The 26631-nt window shown below is 42.2% G+C and overlaps 1 protein-coding gene across 2 annotated transcripts in view; it reads left to right on the plus strand.

Moving 5' to 3' along the window:
- Positions 1-960: 960 nt before the first annotated feature.
- The window catches only part of dhrs13a.3 (dehydrogenase/reductase (SDR family) member 13a, duplicate 3), an 84774-nt gene continuing 59103 nt past the window's right edge, over positions 961-26631 (plus strand). Inside the window, exons 1-5 of one of the 2 annotated variants that reach the window (XR_009782478.1) lie at positions 961-1121; positions 2998-3112; positions 5494-5617; positions 5732-6058; positions 7514-8387. Coding sequence is in view for 1 of the 2 variants with exons in the window: in XM_061718686.1 (XP_061574670.1) it covers positions 991-1121; positions 2998-3112; positions 5494-5617; positions 5732-6058; positions 7514-7785 (969 nt within the window). In the remaining variant the exon portion in view is untranslated. Of the gene's footprint in view, positions 1122-2997; positions 3113-5493; positions 5618-5731; positions 6059-7513; positions 9259-26631 lie in introns of those variants that run through there. The other variant, XM_061718686.1, reaches the window with a different exon arrangement.

Consider the following 26631-nt stretch of genomic DNA (forward strand, 5'->3'; position numbering starts at 1 on the left):
AAAGCTTACAGAAGGCTGTATTTAACTGCTGCTATGTCATTCCTGCAGTATTTCTGCAGGTGTTTTGGTCACTGCTATTATTTGTAATATATTATATTATTTGTAATCAGCACAAATTATCTGTCCCCATATGATAAAATCCACCACCCCCCCTGATTTTTTTTTACAACTCGAGTACTGTGTATTCAATATCAATCCTGATGTTACACACTCCGGTACAGTAGGTGGCGGTATGCACCATAGACATGTCTCCTCCTCCTCCCATGGAGCTGCTGCGATACGTCAACGTCGCCGCCATATTGGATGTGGCAAGACTGCGCTGTAAAATAATACTAAATTGACTTATTTTCATAAAGCGCCTTTCTACAAAGGAATGTACGTTTTACGTCTCATTTATTCATTCACACACAAAACATGTTATTTTATTGTCTGAAAAATGGTTTAAATGTTATTTTATTGTCTGAAAAATTGTTCAAATATGTTATTTTGTTACTTGAAAAATGTAAAATATTTTTTGTTGATGAGAAATTATGTTTCTCTATTTTTCTTATTTTTGTGAGGGGAGATATATATTGTTTTTCGGCACTACCTTGTTCTCTATAGCTGATATAACATGAATTACTCCTATGTGGGATCAATAAAGTTCTTATTTTTACCATCTGAGAAAATTAAATATATTATATTTGGTGCCTAACTGTTTCCCAAGTATATTAGTGCGTGTGTGAATGAATAAATGAGACGTAAAACGTACATTTCTTTGTAGAAAGGCGCGTTATGAAAGTAAGTCCATTTACTTGTATTAGTTTACAGCGCAGTCTTGAACATCCAATATGGCGGAGACGTTGACGTATCACAGCAGCTCCATGGAAGGAGGAGGTGACATGTCTATGGCGGTATGCACCTAATAACGTTGTTTGTGATCCGCCAATAAACGTAGAGAGGAAGACCAGCTGACTGTAGACCCGGTAAAGGGGTCAGGGATCTGGATCCATGTCGGCGTTTCTCTGCGTGGTAGCGGGGACAGTTTTGTTTTACCTACTAGTTTACTACGGTGTCTTCAAAGGGGCAAGATGCTCCACTGCTGTGAGGTTGAAGGGGAAGACTGTTATCATTACAGGCAAGTCCCACTTTCACATCATTTAAATATTGTTTCATTTATACTGTTGAGGAACTGCGGTCCAGCCAGCCGTCATTCGTACTTACGCTCAAATCAGCCGCTCCTACATTTCATGCGCGCTCCTATTACAGTCTTTACGGCAAATGAATAAATGCGGCTCAGAAACAGAAAGATACAGGACTGTCTCAGAAAATTAGAATATTGTGATAAAGTCCTTTATTTTCTGTAATGCAAAAATGTCATCCATTCTGGATTCATTACAAATCAACTGAAATATTGCAAGCCTTTTATTATTTTAATATTGCTGATCATGGCTTACAGTTTAAGAAAACTCAAATATCCTATCTCAAAAAATTAGAATATTCTGGGAATCTTAATCTTAAACTGTAAACCATAATCAGCAATATTAAAATAATAAAAGGCTTGCAATATTTCAGTTGATTTGTAATGAATCCAGAATGCATGACATTTTGTTTTTTTTTAATTGCATTACAGAAAATAAAGAACTTTATCTCAATATTTTAATTTTCTGAGACAGTCTTGTAAGAAGTACTGAGTTTGAGATAATGCAAGTTTTTTTTTTAATATATATTTCTTTCATTACCTTGATTACAACCATACTTCAACAGTAATATTTACACACTCTTACTATAAAAGAAAAGGATGAAACACTTTTTCTTTTTTTTACCCCTGGTTCTGTGTTGCAGAGGCTATAAAAATTAATTCTTCCATAATTTCACCTAATACCTCATACAGGACTGTCTCAGAAAATTAGAATACTGTGATTTTCTGTAATGCAATTACAAAAACAAAAACGTCATCTATTCTGGATTAATTACAAATCAACTGAAATATTGCAAGCCTTTTATTATTTTAATATAGCTGATCATGGGTTACAGTTTAAGAAAACTCAAATATCCTATCTCAAAAAATTAGAATATTCTGGGAATCTTAATCTTAAACTGTAAGCCATAATCAGCAATATTAAAATAATAAAAGGCTTGCAATATTTCAGTCCAGGCATCCAAAACATGTGGGACAGATCTTGAGGACCAGCGTTGGTGACCACTGATATAAAACATTCTCTAAAACACATCTTTTAGGGTGTGGATTGCTCTATATATATATATATATATATATATATATATATATATATATATATATATATATATATATATATATATATATATATATATATATATATATATATATATATATATATATATATATATATATATATATATATATTGGTCAATGACGTGACATTTATTTTCTGAAAAACAGATTTTTTTTTTCAATTCAAAAAAGGTTTAAATGGATAAAAAAATACCATATGAACTACCTGTCCCACATATGGACTCACTTGAATTTTACAAAATATACTAGTTATTTGGGATTTTGTTGTTGTTTTAAGCGTCTAAATGTCATGTGGTACGACCGTCCGACCAGGACTCTGGTTTTGAAAACTTTTTTTGAAATCACTCTAAATGTATTTAAATCAATCTTCTTCTATCTGGCATGATTTCTGAAGTATCTTGTAGTGTATAAGATTGCAACACATTTGTATTTATATTTCCATCATAATATACAAACAAAGTTTGACTGATGTCCATTTTATGAAATATCATGACCATTAAAAAAAAGACAATTTTTGTATAATACTGAAAACTTGTAAAAAAAAGATGTCAAGATTTTAAGGAAATTAATTTATTTTAATATGAATCATGTTTGCACCACATGACCTTTTTTTAAGGCTAGTCCCAATTCATTTTGACAAAAAACTCAAAAAAATTGACCTGTTGAAAATCCTTATTCGTCATTGACCCATATATAATATTTTTGATTTTATGCATTTTTGAATTGTTTGTCTCCATAGGGAGCAACACAGGCATTGGTAAGGCCACAGCTCTGGAGTTGGCAAAGAGAGGTGCCAGGGTGATCCTTGCCTGTCGCAACAAGGAGAAAGCTGACGCAGCGGTTTATGACATCCGCAGAGTAAGTAGTGCAACACTTTGAGAGCAGACCAACAAGGTTGTACCAGAATACAGCAACATCAATGAACAGGTGCACCGGGTTATAAGGTGCATGTTAAAGCATAAAGCCAAACAAAACAGTCTGATGTCTGATTTTGTCTGATGTTGCAACCCGTATCCAACCAAGGACCAACTTTAATGTATCATCCGAATGGTCCGACCATTAATCGTCGCTGAACCAGCAATATTTCTGCTTTATTTTTAATTATGTCAGTTTTGTTTTTGGTCCTAAATGTGCAAATCAACCCCAGAACAAAAGCTAAGGACATTGTGCAGATGCAGGATGAAGCTGGTAAGAAAGTGAAATGGGTCTTGCACTGACATGGGCCGAAAGGCCACTTGGCGTGAAAGAAGCCATTACTCCTAAAGAAATATAAAAAAGTCATAAAGCTGAAAGTTTTATGGCTTTTTGCAAAGCCAGTTTGCAAAAAGACACCAAGATAAAGACCTTGACTTTCGGAGACATGTCCTTGGGTCTGATGAAACTAAAATGTAGCTGTTTGGTCATAATGAACAACATTATGTTTGGAGGAAAAAGGGTGAAGCTTCTAGACCTGAGAACACCAGACCAACTGTGAAGCACAGAGGTGGAAGCATCATGTGTGGCTGTTTTGTTCCAGCAGGAACTGGAGCTCTTCATAAAATGGACGGCATGAAGAGAATATTTCATGGATATATCATATATGGGGCGGCAGTAGCTCAGGTGGTAGAGCGGGTCGTCCAATGATCGGAAGGTCGGCGGTTCGAATCCCGCTCCGTCCCAGTTTGCTGTCGTAGTGTCCTTGGGCAAGACACCTTACCCACCTTGCCCCGTGTGAATGTGTATGAATGTTGGTGGTGGTCGGAGGGGCCGTTAGGCGCGATATGGCAGCCACGCTTCCGTCAGTCTGCCCCAGGGCAGCTGTGGCTACAATGTAGCTTACCACCACTGGAGAGAATGTGTATGAATGAATAATGATTTCTGTAAAGCTCTCTGGGTGCCTAGAAGGGCGCTATATAAATCCAAGTCATTATTATTATTAAGGCAACATGTCAAGACATCACCCAGTAAGCTAACACTTGGGTGCAAATGGGTCTTCCAAATAGATAATGAACTCCACCAATACTGGCAGAATTGGTGGAGCGGAGTGGCCTAGTGGTTGGGGCTTCGGGCTCATGATCCCATGACGTAAGTTCGAACCCTGGCACTGGCGTCACTTTGTGCATCCTTGGGAAAGATGCCTTACTCTCGGTAAAGATGCCTTACTCTCGGTAAAGATGCCTTACTCTCGGTAAAGATGCCTTACTCTCGGCTTTCTTTACTTCACCCAGGTGTATGAATGGGTACCTAGCTTTGCTAGGGGAAGTATCCAGCAATAGACTATCGTCCTATCCTGGGGGAGGTTACCACCTGTTTGTTTGTGCTACAGAAAGGAAATAGTTACAAAGTGGCTTGAGGACAACAAAGTCAATGTCTTGGAGTGGCCATCACAAAGCCCTGATCTGAATCCCATCGAAGATTTGTTGGCAGAGCTGAACCTGACTCGGTTACACCAGTTCTGTCAGGAGAATTTCAGCAGAGTACTGCCAGAATCTTTTTTAAAACGGTTTTTGACTGCGTTTTGCAGATAATAAATACTTCTCTTCAAACAGGCCAGTTTCCCCAGGCCTTGAAAACTGCAGTAATAAAACCTCTTCTGAAAAAATCAAATCTGGATGCTACAACACTTAGTAACTATAGGCCAATATCAAATCTGCCATTTTTGGGGAAAGTCATTGAAAAGGTCGTTTTCCAGCAAATCCATGCTTTTATGATGCAAAACAACCTCTTTAATGTATTTCAGTCTGGACTTCGGCCACACCACAGCACTGAGACTGTACTCATCAAAGTCTTAAATGATATTCATCTGAATAATGATGCAGGCAAATCCTCTGTTCTGGTATTACTGGATCTCAGTGCTGCATTCGACACAGTTGATGATAACATTCTTCTCAGCAGACTGGAAAAGTGGGTGGGACTTACCGGCACTGCGCTTCAATGGTTTAAATCTTACTTACAAGATTGGGCCTTCTTTGTGTCAATAGGAAACCATGAGTCTAAGAGAACCAAGATCACATGTGGGGTTCCTCAAGGGTCTATTCTCGGACCGCTTCTATTCAACATCTATATGTTACCCCTAGCTCAGATTATGGAACATCACAACATTTCCTACCATACTTATGCCGATGACACACAACTCTATATTTCAGTGTCACCACTTGACTACAGTCCCCTGATCTCATTGAGTAACTGTATTCAAACTGTGTTTAATCAAGACTGATGTATCACCACAACCAGCCTAACACAGTGCTTATCTCCTGCAGGAGAGTGGAAACCACCGTGTAGTATTCATGCAACTGGACCTAGCAAGTCTCCAGTCTGTTCACCGTTTTGCTGAAACCTTCTTGAAGACTGAACCAAGACTAGACATTCTCATCAATAATGCAGGTGAGGCAGTAGAATATCCACTCTCCTTTTTTCATGTACGTACTTGTTGTTTTTACACATTCAACTTACAAATAACATTAACATTAAGAAAAACAAACCGCTATTGTGCCTTAGGTGTGATGGGTCCAGGGAAAACGGAGGACAGCTTCGGCATGGCGTTTGGTGTGAACCACTTGGGTCACTTTCTGCTCACCAACCTTCTCCTGGAGCGGCTGAAGCGGTGCGGTCCCAGCCGTGTGGTGACGGTGTCTGCACTGCTGCACCGCTTTGGAAACATAGACTTCTCTTTACTGGATACTAAAAAGGATTTAGTATCTGGTCAGTCAACTTGGCAAAATTTTCAAGCTTATTGTAACAGCAAACTCTGCAACGTCCTCTTCACCAGGGAGCTGGCCAACCAGCTGGAGGGAACCGGAGTCACGTGCTACTCCCTACACCCAGGTCAGTGCCCGATGGCCTTTTGACAGATTTTAAGGGGATGTGATTAGTTCTTAAAAAGATATCACCACATTGCGTAAAAAAAACATTCAGTACTCTGTTATAGTACTCTGTCATTACTTTTTTGGCCTTACCTAAATGCTAAATGCCATATCTATGAGAAACAATCACAATAAATTATATTAATAAATGATTATTTGGATAATGAACATTTTTAATTTTCAATATCCAATACTTTTGGACCTGACAATCATCCCCAGTATGTGCTTCTTTTCCAGAATTTGCCTCTCAGTTCCAGCTGACAGGCAGATACCACATAATATGTCACAATAATAATTAAAGCTGCAAGCAGCGATGAACGGGCCCTCGCACCCTTGTGCACGTTCAGGCTGCAGTGGAAGCTTGTATGACCTGTATGTAGATTCTTCAGGCCTGGACATTTAGCGGATGACACCACCCACGACTCTCTATATCAAACCATTCAAAAGTTATGGCAGAAAGTCGGAACTATTACATATCGACCAATCAGAAGAAGGGGCGGGGCTAATTTGCACCAATTATGTTCAAGGACTCAAAACCGAGTCTGATGACACCACCCACGACTCTTTATGTTAAACCATTCAAAAGTTATGGCAGAACACATCAATGATACACAATAACTATCAAATATGGACCAATCAGATGAAAGGGGGGTGCTCTTTTTGGCGTCTATCTTCGCCACGGTAACGCTTTTGACCGAGAAAAGTAATGCGCATCGTCGCAGGATGGAGACGCACATTTTGATGTATAACACACCTGGGTGCACGTTACGGTTCAGGCCGTATTAACTGCCGAAGAAATGGCATAAATTGCGCCAAAATTACATGATTAATTCAAAATGGCCGACTTCCTGTTTGGTTTCGGCCATGGGGCCAAGAGACTTTTCTTTAAGTTGCGACATGATACAGGTGTGTACCAATTTTTTGTGCATGTACGTCAAACCGTATTGTGGGGCTTGAGGCACAAAGTTTTCTAGGGGGCGCTGTTGAGCCGTTAGGCCACGCCCATTAATGCAAACCATTAAATATCTAATTTTTCGCCAGACCTGGCTTGGTGCAAAATTTGGTGACTTTTGTTAAAAGTAACTCCACTTCTCTGTCACTCCAAACGAAAGACTCTGGTTCATCTTGGAAGTAACTGGAAGTTACTCGTGTCATTTGTTGATGTTTTTTTTCCAGGATTCTGATTGGCTAGCATGACTTTATCTTCTCGTTACACTGCCCCCTGTAGGTTTGGCTGCTCATAGCACCTTAACAGATATTTATGCAGGTTCCTGGAAATGATGGTATTTTTCAAAACGTAGTGGGGAAAATATCTGTTTTTGTAAATACCCGGCTATGTGAAAACGTGGCCTTAAACATAAAATAACTCCCCTTTTTTTCTCTCTCTCTTTTCCTCGGTCACCTGGGTTCTTGGCAGGGGTCATTTCCACAGAGCTGGGTCGCCACATGGGTGGGTGGCAGCAGCTCGTCAAACCCTTGGCCAAACTCTTCTTCCTGAACTGTGCGGGGGGATCACAGACCACGTTACACTGCGCCCTTCAGGAAGGTATCGAGCCCTTCAGCGGCCGGTACTTCTCAAACTGTGCACTGCAACAAGTGGGTGCCCGGGGACGGGACGACGCCCTGGCTAAGAAGCTGTGGGAAGTGAGCGAACGCTTATCAGGGTTATCACAACAGACTAAATCCTGATGCACAAGCAGAAGCACGTGCGCTGACCACTTGTCTTATGATCTGTTTATGCTTGTTTGGTTTTTTTCTCTCTATGTCAGGGGTCGGCAACCCAAAATGTTGAAAGAGCCGTATTGGACCAAAAACACAAAAAATAAATATGTCTGCAGCCGCAATAAATGAAAAGTCTTGTATCAGCCTTAGAATGAAGAAACACATGCTGCATGTTTCTATATTAGTTAGAACTGGGGGAGATTGTTTTTTCATTATGCACTTCGAGTAAAAAGTCGGAATGTCGAGAAAAAAGTCAGAATGTCAAGAAAAAAGTTGAAATGCTGATAAAAAAGTTGAAATGTCGAGATTAAAAAGGAAAGGAAAAAGGAAAAAAAAGAAAAGGGAAGAAAAAGAGGAAAAAAAGGAAAATAAAAGATGCATTTATCTATATTAGTTATATAACTGGGGAAGATTTTTTTTTCATTATGCACTTCGAGAAAAAAGTTGAAATGTCGAGAAAAAAAGTCGAAATGTCGAGATTAATGTTGAAGTACAATTTCAAGAAAAAAGTCAAAATGTCGAGGAAATAGTAAAAATTTCATGAAAAAAGTCAAAATGTCGAGAAAAAAGTCAAAATGTCGAGGAAATAGTCAAAATTTCATGAAAAAAGTCGAAATGTCGAGATTAAAAAGGAAAGGGAAAAGGGAAGAAAAAAGAAGAGAAAAGAGAAAAAAAGAGAAGGAAAAAAAAGGTCAAACATTTTTGAAAAGGCTCCAGGAGCCACTAGGGCGGCGCTAAAGAGCAGCGGGTTGCTGACCCCTGCTCTTTGTTTTCAAGAGCCTCTTTCTCATGGTTTAACTTGAGAGGTAGAAGCTTTATATCAGCTGCATTTGTAGAGTTTGTGGCCTTTAGAAGATAAACTGCTGTGTTTTTCTTTTTGGTTGATTATAATATTGTCATGCTCAAAATGCTTTATGTTAAGCCGGTTAAGTCCTTATAAATCACGTCTTCTGAAAGACGCCTGGGACAACTGGATCCAAATTAAGAGCAGAACTTTGAAACCAAAGTTTGTGTTTGCTAGTTGCTCCATCCTCTCACACCGACACATTCACTGCAGGACCTGACTGTTCACTTGCCAGCTAATATATTTCCCATTTCCGTATAAAAAAACCAACATATTTGTACAGTCTCATTTGCTAAATACATGAATGCTCGAATGTTTTCAGTTTGTGTGTTTGTTTCTGACTGTGAGTGACACAATTCACAGAAGCATCTCAGTATTTATGTCTCAAAACTGTCTGTAATTCATGTTTCATGTTTTTGTGTCCCACGATCATATAACATGAAAGACAGCAGTATGTTGTTTATTTACCAATATATATTAACTGCTATTAAGTGTCTTAAAAGACAAACACCAAGTGTTTTTCAACATGAAAGATGCTTTTCCTACTTGACAAATACTAATGGCTTTCTTATTCTGCACTTTTTCACATTTGTCATTAAACATGATTTTGAATTAATGGCATTGTTTTTATTCTTCTGAATTATTCTGTTTAAAAAGTTAATTGGGGGGGCTTCCGGTTGGTGAGCAGATGGAGTAGACGTGTTTCGTGAGTGCCCCCGTGAGTGCCAAACTTTTTAAACCACCAAGCCCTCAAACTTTCAAACTTTTTCCTTTAAAAAGGATTCCCTGTTGCTGTTTTTCTTTTTTTTTGTCTCGAACGAGCCCACTTACCTCCGAGATGGCTTCGAAGAGCGGCAAGTCGGGCAAGAAGGACGACGCTGGCGCTGTCTTAACCCTGGCGGCCATTACCACGTTGCTGGAGGAACACCGCGCTGCCCTGGCCGCCGAGTTCAAAAATACTTTCAGTCAGCTCGACTCCAAACTCGACCAAACGCGGCTCGCGGTCGAGGACCATGGCCAACGTGTTTCGTCCCTTGAACTCGCCACAGAAGACCTCAGCCAGCGAGTTACGGACCTTGAAGGCATCTGCTCGACTCTACGGGATGATAATGCTCGGCTGAAGGCCAAGGTGGTGGATTTGGAAAGCCGGAGCAGAAGGCAGAACATCCGTATCCTGGGCTTACCGGAGTCGACCGAGAGCGGGTCTCCGGCGGCTTTCTTCTCCAAGCTGCTGTGTGAGGTGTTCGGGAACGATACGCTGCCGTCACCGCCAGAGATAGACAGAGCGCACCGCTCGCTCGCCGCCAAGCCGGCCCCGGGACAGAGACCGCGTCCGGTCATCATCCGCCTTCACCGGTACCAGACGAAAGATATCCTCGTGAGGGAAGCGCGCCGGAGAGGAAAGTTGGAATATCGCGGCCAGCCCATCCGGGTCCTGGAGGATTACAGCCCCGAAGTTGCCAGCCAACGAGCGGAATACAGCGGAGTCATGTCGGAGCTCTACCAGCTGGGTCTGAGGCCGGCTCTGCTCTTCCCCGCCCGGCTCCGGCTCACGCTGTCCGGGGGGGCCAGGAAGTGGATCGGCTCCGTGGATGAGGCGCGCAAATTCATCACGAGTCGCAGCAAAGCTTCAAACCCGCCGTAACGGGACTGTTGGAGGCTGTCACGGCTCCGCCTGCAGCCAGGTGCGGCTCACTGACGCTCACGGACTGACTTTTTTTTCTCTCTCTTTTTTTTTACGTGAGTCACATTATTCCTGAGGGGAGGGTGAGTACCCCGCGACAACCAGTATTTTCTCTGTTGTTAGTTGGTCTGCCCCTTTGCAAATATTATTAATTTGCAGTTATTTTTGGCTATTTGAGGGAAGGGGAAAAATAAGTGGTGAAGAGGGAGAGAAAAAAAAAAAAAAAAAGCTTTTCCGATTTACCTATAAGTTTTGTAATAATTGTAAGCTGTTAACCTTACTTTTACGCTGCTTAAGTCGGACGTTTTATATTTTTGTACAAATATTTCTGGGCTCATATCGGGACTTACAGGTCAAGATTTGAGAGGGTATTTCTTTTTTTTATTTATATCTACACGTTTTAAGGTGCTAATATGTATACACCCATGATACGGGAGCAAAAGCTATTAGTGTGTAGGATAGGAAGATGCGTTATTGCACTTTGTTTGTTTTGAAGAGCTTGCTGCTTTTTTTTTATTTTTCTATAGCAGCTGTCTTAGTTGGGGTGGGTGGGCCGGGGGGATATGTCACTGCCAGAAACTTTGCATTAACTCTTTTCAACTCATTACTTAATGTGGGTCACATTCAACCTCCTTTCCGTTTTCTTTTTTTTTGCCTAGGTCATTGTGCACACCTAATTTTTCTTCTTAGATATTATGAGTAGATACTTGAGGTTGGTGAGCTGGAATGTTAAGGGTCTGAATCACCCTGTTAAGAGGAAAAGGATCTTCTCACATCTAAAACACCTTAAAACAGAAATAGCCTTTCTACAAGAAACTCATATTCGCAGTTCTGATAATAGCCGCCTTTTCCCGAGGTGGTCAGGGCAGAGATTTCACTCCTCCTTTCAAGCTAAGGCCCGAGGAGTTTCAGTTCTGATCAGTCAGGATGTTTCATTTGAGCAGCACAATGTGATTTCTGACAAGTTTGGTCGCTACGTGATCGTTTCTGGGAAATTATTCAATACATTGGTCGTACTTGTGAACGTTTATGCCCCTAATTCAGATGATGCAGTCTTTTTTGAACGACTGTTTTCACTGCTCCCTGACCTTAATACATATTCTCTCATACTGGGTGGTGATTTTAATTGCTGGCTCGACCCAGTCCTAGACCGATCCTCTACCAACCCCGGCACAGCAAGTAAGTCAGCCCGTCTTATTCAGGCGTTCCTTTCTGACTACGGTGTTTGTGATGTGTGGCGTTCTTTACATCCATGTGACAGAGAATACTCCTTTTTCTCACAAGTGCACCACACATACTCGAGGATTGATTATTTTTTTATTGATAATCAACTGATTCCCCTGGTTCATTCCTGTGCTTATCAGAGCATTGTCATTTCCGACCACGCTCCTGTGGTTCTAACCATGTCCCTTCCTGACCTACCTCAGAGAGACAGACAGTGGCGATTCAATTCAACTCTGCTGTCGGACACAAATTTTGTTAAATCAATGGAAACGGAAATAGCCTTTTTCCTATCCATGAATATGACTCCAGGAATGTCTAGTCTAACTGTCTGGGATTCCCTCAAGGCTTATCTCCGGGGACAGATTATATCCTACACTGCTAGGGTGAGGCAAAAATCTTATAGGGAGCGATCAGACCTTGCCCGCCAAATCAAAGAGGATGAAGAATATTCTCGGACTAAATCCCCAGATCTTTACAAAAAGCGGCTAGAACTTAAAACTAAATTTGACCTGCTTACCACTCACCCAATTGAACAGTCACTTCTGAAAAGTAAAACCAGGTTTTATGTTTATGGAGACAAATCTGACAAATTATTAGCCAACCAACTTAAAGGCTCTAAGGCTAAACAAAATATTTCTAAGATTCGATTACCAAATGGCCATGTAACTACAGACCACTTACTCATAAATGAAGCATTCAGGGACTTTTATACCCAGCTATACACCTCGGAATCTCAGACTGATCGAGATGAGATTGCGGACTTTTTAAATAGTCTTAGTATTCCCAGTCTTTCACCAGATCTAAGGAAGACATTAGAAGAACCGATATCCCTGATGGAAATTACTCGAGCCATTTCTTCACTGCAGTCGGATAAATGTCCTGGCCCTGATGGCTTCCCGGCGGAATTTCTAAAGACATTTTCAACTCTGCTTTCCCCATTGCTATCTACAGTTCTTTCAGAATCCTTCAGCCACGGTTCCCTCCCTCCTTCTTTTTCGGAGGCCTGCATCACCCTCATAGCTAAAAAAGGGAAGGATCCTGCTGAATGCGCCTCCTACAGGCCCATCTCCCTCTTAAACACAGATGCTAAAATCCTAGCTAAAGTCCTAGCCCATAGGCTGGAGAATGCCCTCCCCACAATTATATCTGAAGACCAAACTGGCTTCATTAAAGGTAGGCAGTCTTACTTCAACACAAGGCGACTGTTCAATATTATCTACTCTGCCTCTGAGGCTATCCCTGAATGCGTTGTCTCTCTGGATGCGGAGAAAGCATTTGATCGCGTCCAATGGGATTATCTCTTTGCTGTGCTGGACAGGTTTGGTTTTGGTCCGAACTTTGCTCTGTGGATTAAACTTCTCTATTTACACCCAACAGCCTCAATTCGTACTAACTCTCAACGGTCAAAACCATTTAATCTGCATCGTGGAACCCGTCAGGGGTGCCCCCTTAGTCCCATGCTTTTTGACATGGCTATCGAACTGCTTGCCACAGCGCTCCGATCTTGTGAGGATGTGTCCGGTATCTGGAGAGGTGGCAGGGAACATAAGGTCTCGCTTTATGCCGACGACCTCTTGCTTTTCATCTCTCACCCTCTGGCCTCATTACCCCCTGCGCTGTCACTTCTCAGTCAGTTTGGGAAACTCTCAGGCTATAAACTGAATCTCAGCAAAAGTGAGCTTTTCCCTACCAATCTCGAATCGCATGCTTTAGACCTTTCCAATTTTCCCTTTAAAATCGTAAATGACAAATTCTCCTATTTAGGCATATCTGTGACAAGGAAACGCAAAGACCTGCTCCAAGAGAATCTTATCTCATTGTTAAATGAGACCAAACAAACCCTTACACAATGGTCACCCCTGTCAATGTCTCTTGTGGGTCGCATCAATTCAGTTAAAATGACCATTTTACCTAAATTTTTGTACCTTTTCCAGACCTTACCACTCTTTATTCCTGGTTCTTTTTTTCAGTCCCTTGACTCAGTTATATCTTCATACCTATGGCGGGGTAAACGGCCACGTTTGAACAAAACTCATCTTCAAAAAATTAAGTCTGCAGGTGGTCTGGCCCTCCCAAACTTTCGTTATTATTATTGGGCTGCTAACCTGCGCTGCCTTGCATTCTGGTCCTTCTACTGCGACGGCGCTGACCGCCCTGACTGGGTGGCGATGGAGTTACATCCAACTGATGACCTGTCAATTCCTGCCCTACTCTGCTCCTCACTTCCACTTCCTTCACTTAAATCAATCAAAAACCCAGTGGTTAAACATTCTCTTAGAATTTGGGCCCAATTTAGGAAGTTTTTTGGTTTTCACAGCTTCTCTCTTCTTAGCCCCATTGCATCAAATCACTCTTTCAAACCATCCCTTGAGGACCCCACTTTCCAGGAATGGCACAGGAGGGGTATGAATCGTTTTAGAGATATGTTCATAGACGGCACCGTGGCATCTTTTGAGCAGTTAAGTAGTAAATTCAGCCTTCCAAAATCACATTTCTTTAGGTATCTTCAGGCTAGACATTTTGTTCTTTCCCAGACACCCAGCCCTGGTGCATCGATAGGCTTGACCACAGTTGACAAAGTTCTTGCCACAGACCCATTCAAAAAGGGGCTCATTTCGTCTTTCTATGGCATGTTGCTGGATCTTAGGAGTGCCCCTACAGATAAACTCAAAGCAGCATGGGAGCAGGACTTAGGGCTTCCCTTATCAGAGGATACCTGGGAGTCCATACTCAAACTGGTTAATACAACCTCCCTGTGCGCACGTCACTGCTTAATTCAGTTTAAAGTGGTACACAGGGCTCATATTTCCAAAGCAAAGTTATCCTCCATGTACCCAGATATTAGTCCATACTGTGTAAGATGTAAAGTAGCAGAAGCCTCTCTCATCCACATGTACTGGTCCTGCCCATGTCTAAACAAATACTGGATGGAAGTCTTTCATTCTCTCTCTCTGGTGCTTAAAATCAGATTAGAACCAAACCCACTGACTGCCCTGTTTGGGGTCATGGAGGGAGGAAGGAAGTTAACCACTGCACAGGGGCACACTTTGTCTTTTGCCTCCCTTTTGGCTCGTCGGGCAATTCTGTTCAGGTGGAAGGATCCCTTCCCTCCTACTGGAAGACACCATGTCCTGCTTAAAACTGGAGAAAATTAGATACTCGCTTCAGCAATCAAATAAGTTCCAGAAAGTGTGGGGACCTTTTCTAGAAGCATTCCAGACCCTGTGAACTATACTTCATATTTATTTTGTATTCCTAGTGCAGGCTTTTGATGTTAGAGTGACCTCATATTGTGATTAGTAATCTGGCAGTGACATGGGAGGGATTAGTTTGGTCTGTAGTTTGTTTTTGTAACTATTTTATATTTTTTCATACTGTTTAATTGTTTTTTATATTTTGTACACTGGTGTATGCTATGATTAACATGCCCATGCCTACTCAAAATATTTGTAATTGACATGCAGCATTTCACCTTTTCTACTTTGTGAAAATTTTAATAAAAAGATCTTGAATTAAAAAAGTTAATTGGTTGCACTCCACGATATATATATATATATATATATATATATATATATATATATGTATATGTGTGTATATTTATTGAAATCTTGTGTGATCTTTAAACCCAATGTTGACATGCTGACTGCTTTTGAGCAAGAAAGAGTCCATATGGACAGATGTAAATGTGTCTTCACAGTCGTGCTTTATTCAAGGGGAGCTGCATGGACGTGGTAATGTCTGTTCCAGACACGTGGGGGCAGTAGCGCAGCGCGGCTGCAGCTGCAGAAGCAGCAGCGTCTGCTCCCAGCTGGTGTTGCTTGGATCAAGGTTGTGGAACCTTAACCCAGCAGACCTATGGATCCTGTTCATTATCAGTACTGATTATTAGCACGGGCAGATATGAAAGCCAGGTCAGTTATGTATGTTAAGGACGATGCTCTTGTAATTACTGAGTGGGAAATGTCTTTGCACAGGCTTCTCCTTTAACCTTCACTTTGCTGGAGAGCAACACACCACAATGGAACCAGTCCTAGCTCATCTTGCCTCCTGTCACCTTCCTTCATGCTGGCCCTGCTGTTTCTGCTGCATGCTGACAGGGAGGGTGGTCAACTTTTTCTTTTTTTTTGAAGATTTAGTGGCACTAGTGGCCTTTATTGAAAGTAGGTGGGCAGAGGGGTGAAGAACAGGAGGGGCGGGACTCGAACACACGCTGCCTTAAAGGGGACATTATGAAAAACACGTTTTTTCTTGTTTTAACATATATAAAGTGGTCTCCCCTACCCTGCCAGCACAGGGGAGACAAAATCCCATGAATTTCTGCAAGGTCTGTGACCCCCGCCGACAGAGTCCCCCAGTGTCACGGGATTTTTTTTTTGAGCCGATTAGAATCTGCGCCTAAGGTGACGTCACCCGAGGCGCAGAGGTTCGGCCTCCGCTGCTGAAACCACGCCCACAACCAGCTCTCTCCGCCGGCTCGAGCGTCCGCCATTGTTCAGCAGCGCTGGCTGTTTGAACAGCGAGGGAGAGTAGAAATGAGATTTTGCATCGACATTTACCCTCATAAAAGGATCAGTTCCCACAGCACGGACCCGGCAACTGCACACGAGTCAGCGGTAAGTTCCTTTTTTTAATGTTATTTATATTTGTATGATCTTTGCATGGGCTAAGTATTTAGCTTAGCTCCGGAGCACCGGAGCTGCTCACGGACCGGACCGTCGAGGAGCCCCGGATTCGGAGCTCCGAACTCGGGGGCTCCGGGCTTGGGGCTCTATTAGTACCGTAATACATTTTTCTTCTGTGGTTTCAGATCTTTCAAGCACCTGGAGCTGTTCACATTCAGAAGACGCGCGGTCCTTCCTTGAGCCAGCAATAGTGCATACATTTTATTTATATATTTTAACAATAAAGTTGCCATCTGTGAAAATTCAGTGTTGTGATTTCTTTACAGTTAACATGATTCATTTGTCTTGTAACATAAGAAGTGAAATGATGAGGAATCAGAGTAAATAACCGTGGTGTACCTGTTTAGAATTCAATTAAATCTTCCTGTGTGAATTAGTGTGAAGACGAGGTGACCTGTTCCCTCTTCAGGGAACTAAAGGCTGATTTATGGTTCCGCGTTACACCAACGCAGAGCCTACGGCGTAGGGTACGTGTCGATTTAATGCAGAACCGTGGACACACTTTGCTACGCAGCAGCTGCTCTTCTGCCCGGAGCGACGCTTTGTCTCCTCCCCTGCTACACGTCATTCAAGCAGCCAATCAGCGCAGAGCCTCATTATCATAGCCCCCACCGCCCTGAAAATGAAGCACAGAAAAAGGCTTTAGAAGCGGAAAAAATAAAAACATGGCCCAGAGACTGAATTTCTGATTTATGAAAAAACAAGCTTTAGAAGACATTAAATGCCATAATATGTCCCCTTTAAATGGTATATATATATTTATATATATATATATATATATATATATATATATATATATATACCATATGTATATATGTACTTATATTTGTATTTATAAAGTATAAGGCAGAAAAGTTGCCCACTCATCACACTGGAGAAAGCTTGTCAACATACTGTATGTTATTGTACAAAAACACAATAATTAATATTATTACATAAACAATATTATGTTAACAGACTAGAGTAGATACTTCTGTGAGCAGTTTCTGGTCAAGTGACCCTTGGAGCATGCTCATGCCAATTTTCATGCCTATATCACCAACCAAACAATTACATCACTTAATTGATCAACCAAGGTGGCGGCCATCTTGAAAAATGGCCGCCAACTTGAAATTTCAAGTGGCTCGGACAATTTTCTTGTCAAGTGACCCATGGAGACTGCTCATGCCAATTTTCATGCTTGTATCACCAAATGCACGATTCTGCCTAAAATCCACTCTTACCCACTCCACTCCTGGCTCATAGTTAGTCCAACTTGTTTCCCAGTGACCGCACGTTGGCCAGTAGTCATTTGTAGCCTAGCTACATTTTAAATCCCCCTCCCCCCCGGGTGCTCTCCTGGGGTCAGCTGGTTCATTAGGGCTCTGTGCTTCGGGGCCTTCCTGGGAGTTGTGGCGCCGGCGGTGTTGCTGGCTACCGCGGCCAAAACTGGCTTGAAGCTCCGGTGGTATGAAAGGAGTAAAAGTGCAGGTGGTTGAATGAGCTAACGATGGTCAATAGTGACTTTCTTGTGTAAGTTTGTAGTTGTTGAGCTACAATCCTATGTTAACATGGGAAGCCTCAACTTCAACTTTAAGGCTTAGCTCTGACGCCTAACTCTGAGACCAGCCTCGATTTCTTACAGCTGACCGCATGGTCTTAAAACAAAGCAAATTAAGGAATGACGCCAAAGCGCAGCAGTCTTTGCAGTTTATTGCCCTTAGGGGCAATAAAAGTGAGCCGGATGAAAGTGATGCTCGGACAGTGCATTGGTCAGTGACCCCAATTTACAGCAGGCCCCCCTGCTGACGCGAAGAGGGCCCCACTAGCGGTTAAATAACAGCGGTTTCCCAAGTCTCACTCTCCCCGACTTTCTTCACCGCAAGTGAAACGTCCACGATCCTTACGTTCTGTAAGGACTACATCTCATCTCCGATCAGCGTGACTAGCATCAGTTGAGAAGCCATCCTGCCAGCTGCGCTTGTGAAAGCCCACTGGTTACCAAGAACCAGTGAACGTTACAAGGGAGTGACCTGCAAACGTTTCGTAACTGAACCAGCACCCCCTTTTTTGGCACAATACAGTGCACAACACTTGTCTAACTCAAGGAGAACTAATACACATAAAAAAACAACAGAAACACGTCTGCCTCGTGGTGCGCCATGGGTGGTTGCATGAAGGACACTTGATACAATGAAAAAGATCATGGACAACACTTAACATTTTGTGCATTGTGTGAATGTTGTAATAATGGTCCGGTGGTGGTCGGAGAGGCCTCTGCTGTGGATTGGCTGCCACGTTTCTGTCAGTCTGCCCCAGGGCTGCCATGAATGAGGAGTAAATGAATAATTGGAACCATTGTGAGCGCTTTGAGTGTCCAAAAAAAGGGCGATATAAATCGAATCCATTATTCTCTTCACAACTCAGCGATCCAGCACAAAAGTGTCTTCGGTCAGAGGCTTCTTCTCATCTGCTGCAACACAGACCCAAACCTACAGGAGATCCTTCCTGCCCACAGCTATAACCTTTTACAACAAATCTTTGAAGAGACTTAAATCCCGACTACTGCAACAATTCATTTCCCTTAGGGCATAATTAAATACTTTTGAGTGTGAGTGTGTGTGTGTGTGTGTGTGTGTGTGTGTGTGTGTGTGTGTGTGTGTGTGTGTGTGTGTGTGTGTGTGTGTGTGTGTGTGTATTATTTTCAGCAACACAAAAGGGCCTGAATCCCTTTTCACAGCCTATACCTGTCCTCCACAGCAACATTCAGATTGACATCCCTTTTCCTGTTTTGGGGGCTGACACTTTATCAATAGGATTTGTGACAGGGCAGGAGTGACCTGGAGTATCTTTACCGCTCTGCCTCTTCCTCTCTGTGTTGCTCTTCACATGCGTTTGTTTGGTGCTTAATGACAGCTGTGATGGAACAGTCATACACTGTGATCACAATGGCCGGCTGCCAGGCCTGCTTTCTGTTGCTGCCATTCCCACATAGCATAGCATTTTTCCATTTATTTTCTTCCCTGGGCAGGGAAAAGAGTCTGGCTTTCTCAGGACAATTATATTATTTTGTGAAGTATTTACATTTATTTACAGTGCATTTACATGGGAAGTTTAATTCCTCTTTAATTCAGAATTAAAATTAAATCCGATTTAAAATGAGTAAAAATTACCATGTAAACACCTAATTCCGATTGAAAATGGCCATTCCGAATTAAACTTAATTCCGAAGTAAGTGGCTGGTTTATTCCGATTTTAAATCTGAATAGAATAATTCCAGATCATGTATACACTCATTCCTCTTTAAATTAATCCCGGTCTTTCTTTCTGCTCGTTCCCTCGCCCGTCTGTCTCCATGATCTTATATTCCACGCTGGGCTGGTTTTCCAAACAAAGTTTCAAGATGCAGCAGCAGTAAACGCTGGTCAAGAGCAGAGACCATTTATTTAAGAAATAGAAATCATTAAAAGAACAGATGGAAACAGGAAACATCAAAATTGTGAGCTTTTCAAAGTTGTAGCGGCTAAGTTAGTTTTTCTTCCGGTAGTTTAACTTCCGGTCCCCCCCCTATCCAATCAGAACCTTCCCAACCCCCAGACCTGGAGAGGAATTGGAGAAAGACCATCAAACGTGTTTTCCATGTAAACCTCAACTCGGAATTACTATTTCCATGTTAACTGGAAGGAAAATAGTTTAATTCTGAATTATTTAATTCAGAATAATTAATTCCGAATTAAAAAATATCATGTAACCGTGGCCAATATGTGCTAATATACACAATGGGATAAGCTGTGGATGATGAGGCCCAGTAGGTAAAAATGTTAAAAAATGTAAAATAAAAATATTTTATTTGGCCTTGGAACAGTCTGGAGAGTTCATTGGAAGCTTCTGCAGATGGATGCATTTCCACATGTTTGCCTGAACACGTACCCCTCATTCTGAGACGGTGAACAGCTCTGCCCATTAAAATGTAAATTCCTACTCACTGCAGTGCCAGTAGCAGCAGCAACAGTCAAGCGCAGGCTGGGATGCAGGAGGGAAAGAAAGCAAAGTTGGTGGGGGTGAGAGGTGTATGGTCTAAAGGCAGGATCTTTTTTCACCATGCAGAGACTCCCAGATAGGCAGCATGTGGTTGAATAATATGCCCAGTTCACCAGGCCCTCCAGCACGATTTCAGAGCTAAGGCTGGAAACAAAGGTGAGTGGGCCATTCTTGTCTGACTGCTAACTCAATGTAGACTTTATGGATGGACTTTATGTCTACTTTTTAAATAAATAAATAGTTCCATTTTTTTTTCTTCAAATATATCATATGCATCCTTCATTTAGCTGTTTGGTCTTTGCTTTGGTGTCAGTAAGCTGTAGTGTAATAGGAAACTTTTAATTTATTTTAATTTCTCATTTCTCATTAAATACCTGTGGGAAAAAGAAAAAGCCCAAGGACCCCAGGTTAAAAATATGAGTCCTCACATTTCTGACCTTCACCTTTTAGTTTTAGTATCACATTTAGTCTTCACATTCTTCTTTGTGAATGTACTGTATCTCTATCAAATAGTAAACAGTGCATGTTTTTATACATTTTATTTTGATCCAACCTCAACACACATTATTCCACAGTGATCATTACTTAATCAAACTGATTAATTGATTATGAATGATTTGAATTGATTTGAAGATTTTATTTCAAACATGCATGATAAAAAAGCGTACAAAAGTGAAAAAAACAATGTATATATATATATATGTATATATATATATATATATATATATATATATATATATATATATATATATATATATATATATATATATAAAAACATATATATATATACACATATATACACATATATACTCGAAACGGAGTAGGAATGAAGTAAACACTTATCGAGTCCTACCCCTGAATCTTACATACATTCTTACATATAACAAGACGAGTTTCAATAACTGTTCAATACAGTGATATAATACTCAATTATAATATATATATATATATATATATGTATATATAAATATAGTCAAAATCAAAGCAAATCAAGGCAAACAAAACAAAACAAAACAAAACAAACGCCCAACATTAAGTTGCTACTATGTGTGTATGTACTAATAGAAGTAATTATAATGCATAGTATTACATTATTATTACTTTACTATAATACTACAATATAATAGAGAACAACAGACAGCAATGGTATAACAATATACTTGATTAACTATATAAGAGTAGATATGCTATATATACACTGGTTCCTCCAATTATATACATAAAAATTACTATAAATCTAAATATCGACATATCTACATATAACTATAAATCAGTATATATTAATAGAGATATAGATACACAAATACTGTACTATAATATAACTCAATATCTATATACATACCTACGTATAACATATCTATAAATGATCAAAAAGATAGTCTGGCACTTATATAGCACCTCTTTAACCCTTTATGTACGAACTACAAGAAGTACTTTACATTGTTTCACATTCAAACAAACAAAGAAACTCACGCAGCAACACTCATACACCAATGAGTGCATTGGGGGAAAGCAGGCTTCAGTGTTCTTTCTTTTTATCACATTACATCTGGTTGAATAAGTCAAGGCATCATATTGCAGTGCTGAGAAAAAAACACTAGATGGAGCTGCAATCATTGTATTTGCAGCTTACAGAAGTCACTAGCAGCCTCCACCTTAAAGGAGCAGACAAGAAAAACAGCTGGTTGCCTTTGGTATCTTTGTCGGTGCTTATTGACTTTTTGTTCTTATGTTACTTCTGTTTTTTTTTCTTCAGAATTTTATGTAGAGCAAACACATGGAGAAAATAAGAAAAAGAGAGGGAGTGTGAAAGAAAGAAACAGAGTGAAATATGGGGGGAATCTATATAACATGAAGATACATTTTTATAGACTTAGGAGACATAGCCTTGCACTGAAAGTCCATTATTCCCTGAAACAGCAAGACTGTGTTGGAATTCACCTGATGTGGTGCTCTGTTTGTGACAATAAGCAGCACTGATTTAGCATCAACAGGCTGATTTATGTGGGACCAAATGAGAATCTAATGTCTGCTCCCTGACAGAGCTTGTGTCCTTTATCTTTTTTTAAAAGTGTGGTGATATAGATTTTTGTGAAAAACAGAATCGTTGTTCATTTTTTTCCCTGTATTAAGTAGACTTTGTCAAAATTACATGCCCTCAACCATTTTCCTTATTGTGATCAGGCTGGTGCTAATTTATTATTTTTCTTATTGCTTCAAACATCCATCCATCCATCCATCCATCCATCCATCCATCCATCCATCCATCCATCCATCCATCCATCCATCCATCCATCCATCCATCCATCCATCCATCCATCCATCGTCGACACCCACTTATTCTTTTTTAGGGTTTCAAGGATCTGGTAGAGACTATCCCAGCTCTCTAACTGCAAAAGGCAGGGGTTCACCCTGGACAAGTCACCAATCCATCACAGGGCCACATAGAGACAAACAACCACACACACTCAGTCCTATGGGAAGTTTAGACTCACCAATTTAACTGACATACATGTTTTTGGAGTATGAGGAAAATGATGATGGTAATGAAAATAATAATAATAATAATAACAATTAAAGCTGCAAGCAGCGATGAACGGGCCCTCACGCATGCAATTTTCATCAATAAAGGTCAAGGACTCAAAACCGAGTCCGATGACACCACCCACGACTATCTATGTCACACCATTCAAAAGTTATAGCAGAAAATAGGGACTATCGAATATTGATCAATCAGAAGAAGGGGGGGGGGGGCTAATTCAGGCCACTGAAGGTCAAGGACTCAATACCGAGTCCTATGACACCACCCACAAGTCTTTATCACAACCCGTTCAAAAGTTATGGCAGAGAATGAGGACTATCAAATATCGACCAATCAGAAGAAGGGGCGGGGATAATTTGCACTAATTATGTTCAAGGACTCAAAACCGAGTCCGATGACACCACCCACGACTCTCTATGTCAAACCATTCGAAAGTTTTGGCAGAAAGTAGGAACTATCAAATATGGACCAATCGGATGAAGGGGGGGGCGCGCTTTTTGGCTTCTATCGTCACCACGGTAACGCTTTTGACTGAGAAAGGTAATGCCCATCATCGCAGGATCAAGACGCACATTTTCATGTATAACACTCCTGGGTGCACGTTACAGTTCGGGCCGCATTAACGGCTGAAGAAATGGCATAAATTGTGCCAAAATTACACAATTAATTCAAAATGGCTGCCCTCCTGCAAATCATTAAATATCAAATTTTCCGCCAGGCCTGGCTTGCGCGCAAAATTTGGTGACTTTTGGGTCACGTTAAGGGGGGCAAAAAGGCCCTCATTTCGTTGGAAGAAGAAAAGAAAAAAACAAGAACGAGAAAAATTCCTACAGATACAAAAGGGCCTTCGCACTGTAAGTGCTCGGGCCCTAATTAAAGTATACTTTTGGTGTACTTAAATAAACCAAAAGGTGTTAAGGATTCTTTTCTTTGACCTCAAGACAGGGTTAAACTTTAGTCAAAAACACGTACAAAAAAACCTCCTTACTCACATGGAACACAAACACTCCTCACAGAGAACTCGAAAATCACAAGGCACAGAGCAACAAGCAAACAAACAAACAAGACAAACTTGCCCCGAGCTACTGGCAGCCCCGCTCTTTAAAGGGGACCTTTTATGGCATTTAATGTATATTTTAAACAGGCCTTGAATGTCTTAAAAACAATCTAAAGCTTGTTTTTTCTACATAAATCAGAAATTCAGCCTGTGGGCCATGTCTCTAGTTTTACCGCTTCTAACCCCTTTTTCTGTGCTTCATTCTAAGGGAAGGGGGGGGTATGATAATGAGGCTCTGTGCTGATTGGCTCCCTGAATGACGTGTAGCAGGGGAGGAGCATAAGCCTCGCATTCAGTTACACGGATCTTAAAGCCTGATTTACGGTTCTGCGTTAAATCGACGCGTACCCTACGCCATAGGCTCTGCGTTGGTGAAACGCAGAACCATAAATCAGTCTTTAGTCACCTCGTCTTCACACAGGAAGGCTAAACAGAAGAAAAATGTATTACTAATAGAGCTCCGGTGTTACCAGCGAGTGAGTGGCTCCGATAGGGAACACTGGAGCCACCGGAGCTGCTCACCGGTCCGGTCCGGTGAGTGGCCCCGGTGCTCCGGAGCTAAGCTAAATACTTAGCCTTTTATGATCCTTTTATGAGGGTAAATGTTGATGCAAAAACTGTCTTTTGCTGTGGAAACAGCCACCGCTTCGGAGCAATGGCGGATGCTCCGGCCGGCGGAGTTGGTTGTGGGCGTGGTTTCAGCAGCGGAGGCCAAACCTCTGTGCCTATTATGATGTCACCATAGGCGCAGATTCTGAACGGCTCGTAGAAGTCACATGACACTGGAAGATTCAGCCGGGCGGGGGGTACAGACCCTGCAGAATTTTTGTGTCTTTCCATCTTTTCTGTGTTGGTAGGGTGAGGGGAGACCACTTTATATATTTTAAAACAAGAAAAAACGTGTTTTTCATAATAGGTCCCCTTTAAGTTCTCCCATAGATGAGCTGACGAGCTGCAGCTGAGCGCTGAGAGTGCGACTACGCTCTCCGCAGGAGCGTGCCCGGCTTGTCCTCATGGCCGAGCACACAGCTCTTCTGGCCACACACTGCGGCGACTCCGCGCTCCCAGCACGGCCGGGTTGCGGAAGAAAGCCCAGCCGGCCGAGCCCTAACAATACCCCCCTTCCCCTCTAGGAACAGATCCCAGATGTTCAAACACCAACACCCCGAACCCAAAACGGGGGGGGGGGGGATGCTGGAGGAGGTCCCAGGCAAACATAAAGTCAGGGCTCCGGGGTTTTGGGCACCAGGTCTGGCAGACTGGTGAGACAGTTCACGGGCCGTCCAGAACAGCGGGGCCGGGCAGACCGGAGGGACAGTTCAGGGGGGCGACCTCGGAGCCAATTCAATTCAATTCAATTTTATTTGTTTAGCGTGTAAAACAACAAATGTTATCTCTAGGTGCTTTCCAGAGACCCGGAACATGACCCCCGAGCAATTATTACATAAACAATGGCAGGTAAAATCTCTCCTAGTGGGAGAAAAGCCTTAAGCCAAACAGTGGTAAGGAAAAACTCCCCTTTAGGAGGGAAAAAACCTTGAGTAGGACCAGGCTCATAAGGGGGGGCCCTCCTGCCGAAAGACAGACTGGGGTGGTCGGGACGTCAGCAGCACACAGCAGACATCCACGCAGGCAGGTGGAAGCAGCAGCGGGACTGGTGGAGGTGGGGGGGTGCTCCGCAGGCCAGCACACAGCTACCGAAGCTCCAGCCTGCAAACATGCACAAAAGAGAGAAAAGGGTGCCAGCACAAGAAACTACAGGAACGATGGACAAAAATGATGGCTATGAGATACTTATAGTAAATAAAAATGGAAATGGAGAAGAGAGGAAGGGAAGAGGAGAGGAGAAGAAGGGTGAGAGGCACCTCCCAGTGGATCATGTCGGTGCCCCCTGCAGCATAGGCCTATAGCAGCATATCTACCACGAAGCTATGTTAGGTCCCGAGTCCCGAGTCAAGCTCGGACCGGGTACATCGGCGGGACTGATCAGGGGGCCGAACTCCGGACTGGATGGACGGGTCAGAGGGCCGCTCTCGGGACAGGTGAGAGGGTGGCTTCGGGGCAGACAGGATCTGCGGCGCCGGATGAGGTGCGTCCGGGAACACCCCTGGAACATGGGGAGGTGCGTCCGGAACCACCTCTGGAACAGGATGACGTGCGTCCACGACCACCTCAGGAATACGGGGAAGTGCGTCCAGGACCACCACGGGCACAGGGACTGTCGCGCCTGGGACCACCTTAGGAACAGCAACTGATGTGTCCGGGACCACCTCAGGAACATGGAATCATGTGTCCGGGACCACCTCAGGAACAGGGACTAATCCGTCTGGGACCACCTCAGGAACAGGGACTAACACGTCAGTCGGAAGTCACTAAATTAAGATTGTGTCGGTGTGTAACTACGCCAAAACCATGTCGGACTCCATAGGTTTCTTTGGTCCCATTCCCAATCTGACCAGTGATGATATGTTTAGCCGCATTTCACCACTCTGCTGGTGGTTGTCACGGTGGTGTTCAGAAAACGACGTGGCCTTTATTTGACAATTATCAAATTTTCATCAAATTTTTCGCCAAGCCTGGCTTGCGTGCAAAATTTGGTGACTTTTGGGGCACGTTTAGGGGGGCAAAAAGGCCCTCCTTTCGTCAGAAGAATAATAATAATAATTCTTCCAGATGCCCTAATAATTAAAGCTGCAAGCAGCGATGAACGGGCCCTCGCACATGCAATTTGCACCAATTAAGGTCAAGGACTCAAAACTT

This window comes from Cololabis saira, chromosome 4, assembly GCF_033807715.1.
Source record: "Cololabis saira isolate AMF1-May2022 chromosome 4, fColSai1.1, whole genome shotgun sequence".
Taxonomy (NCBI): Eukaryota; Metazoa; Chordata; class Actinopteri; order Beloniformes; family Belonidae; genus Cololabis; species Cololabis saira.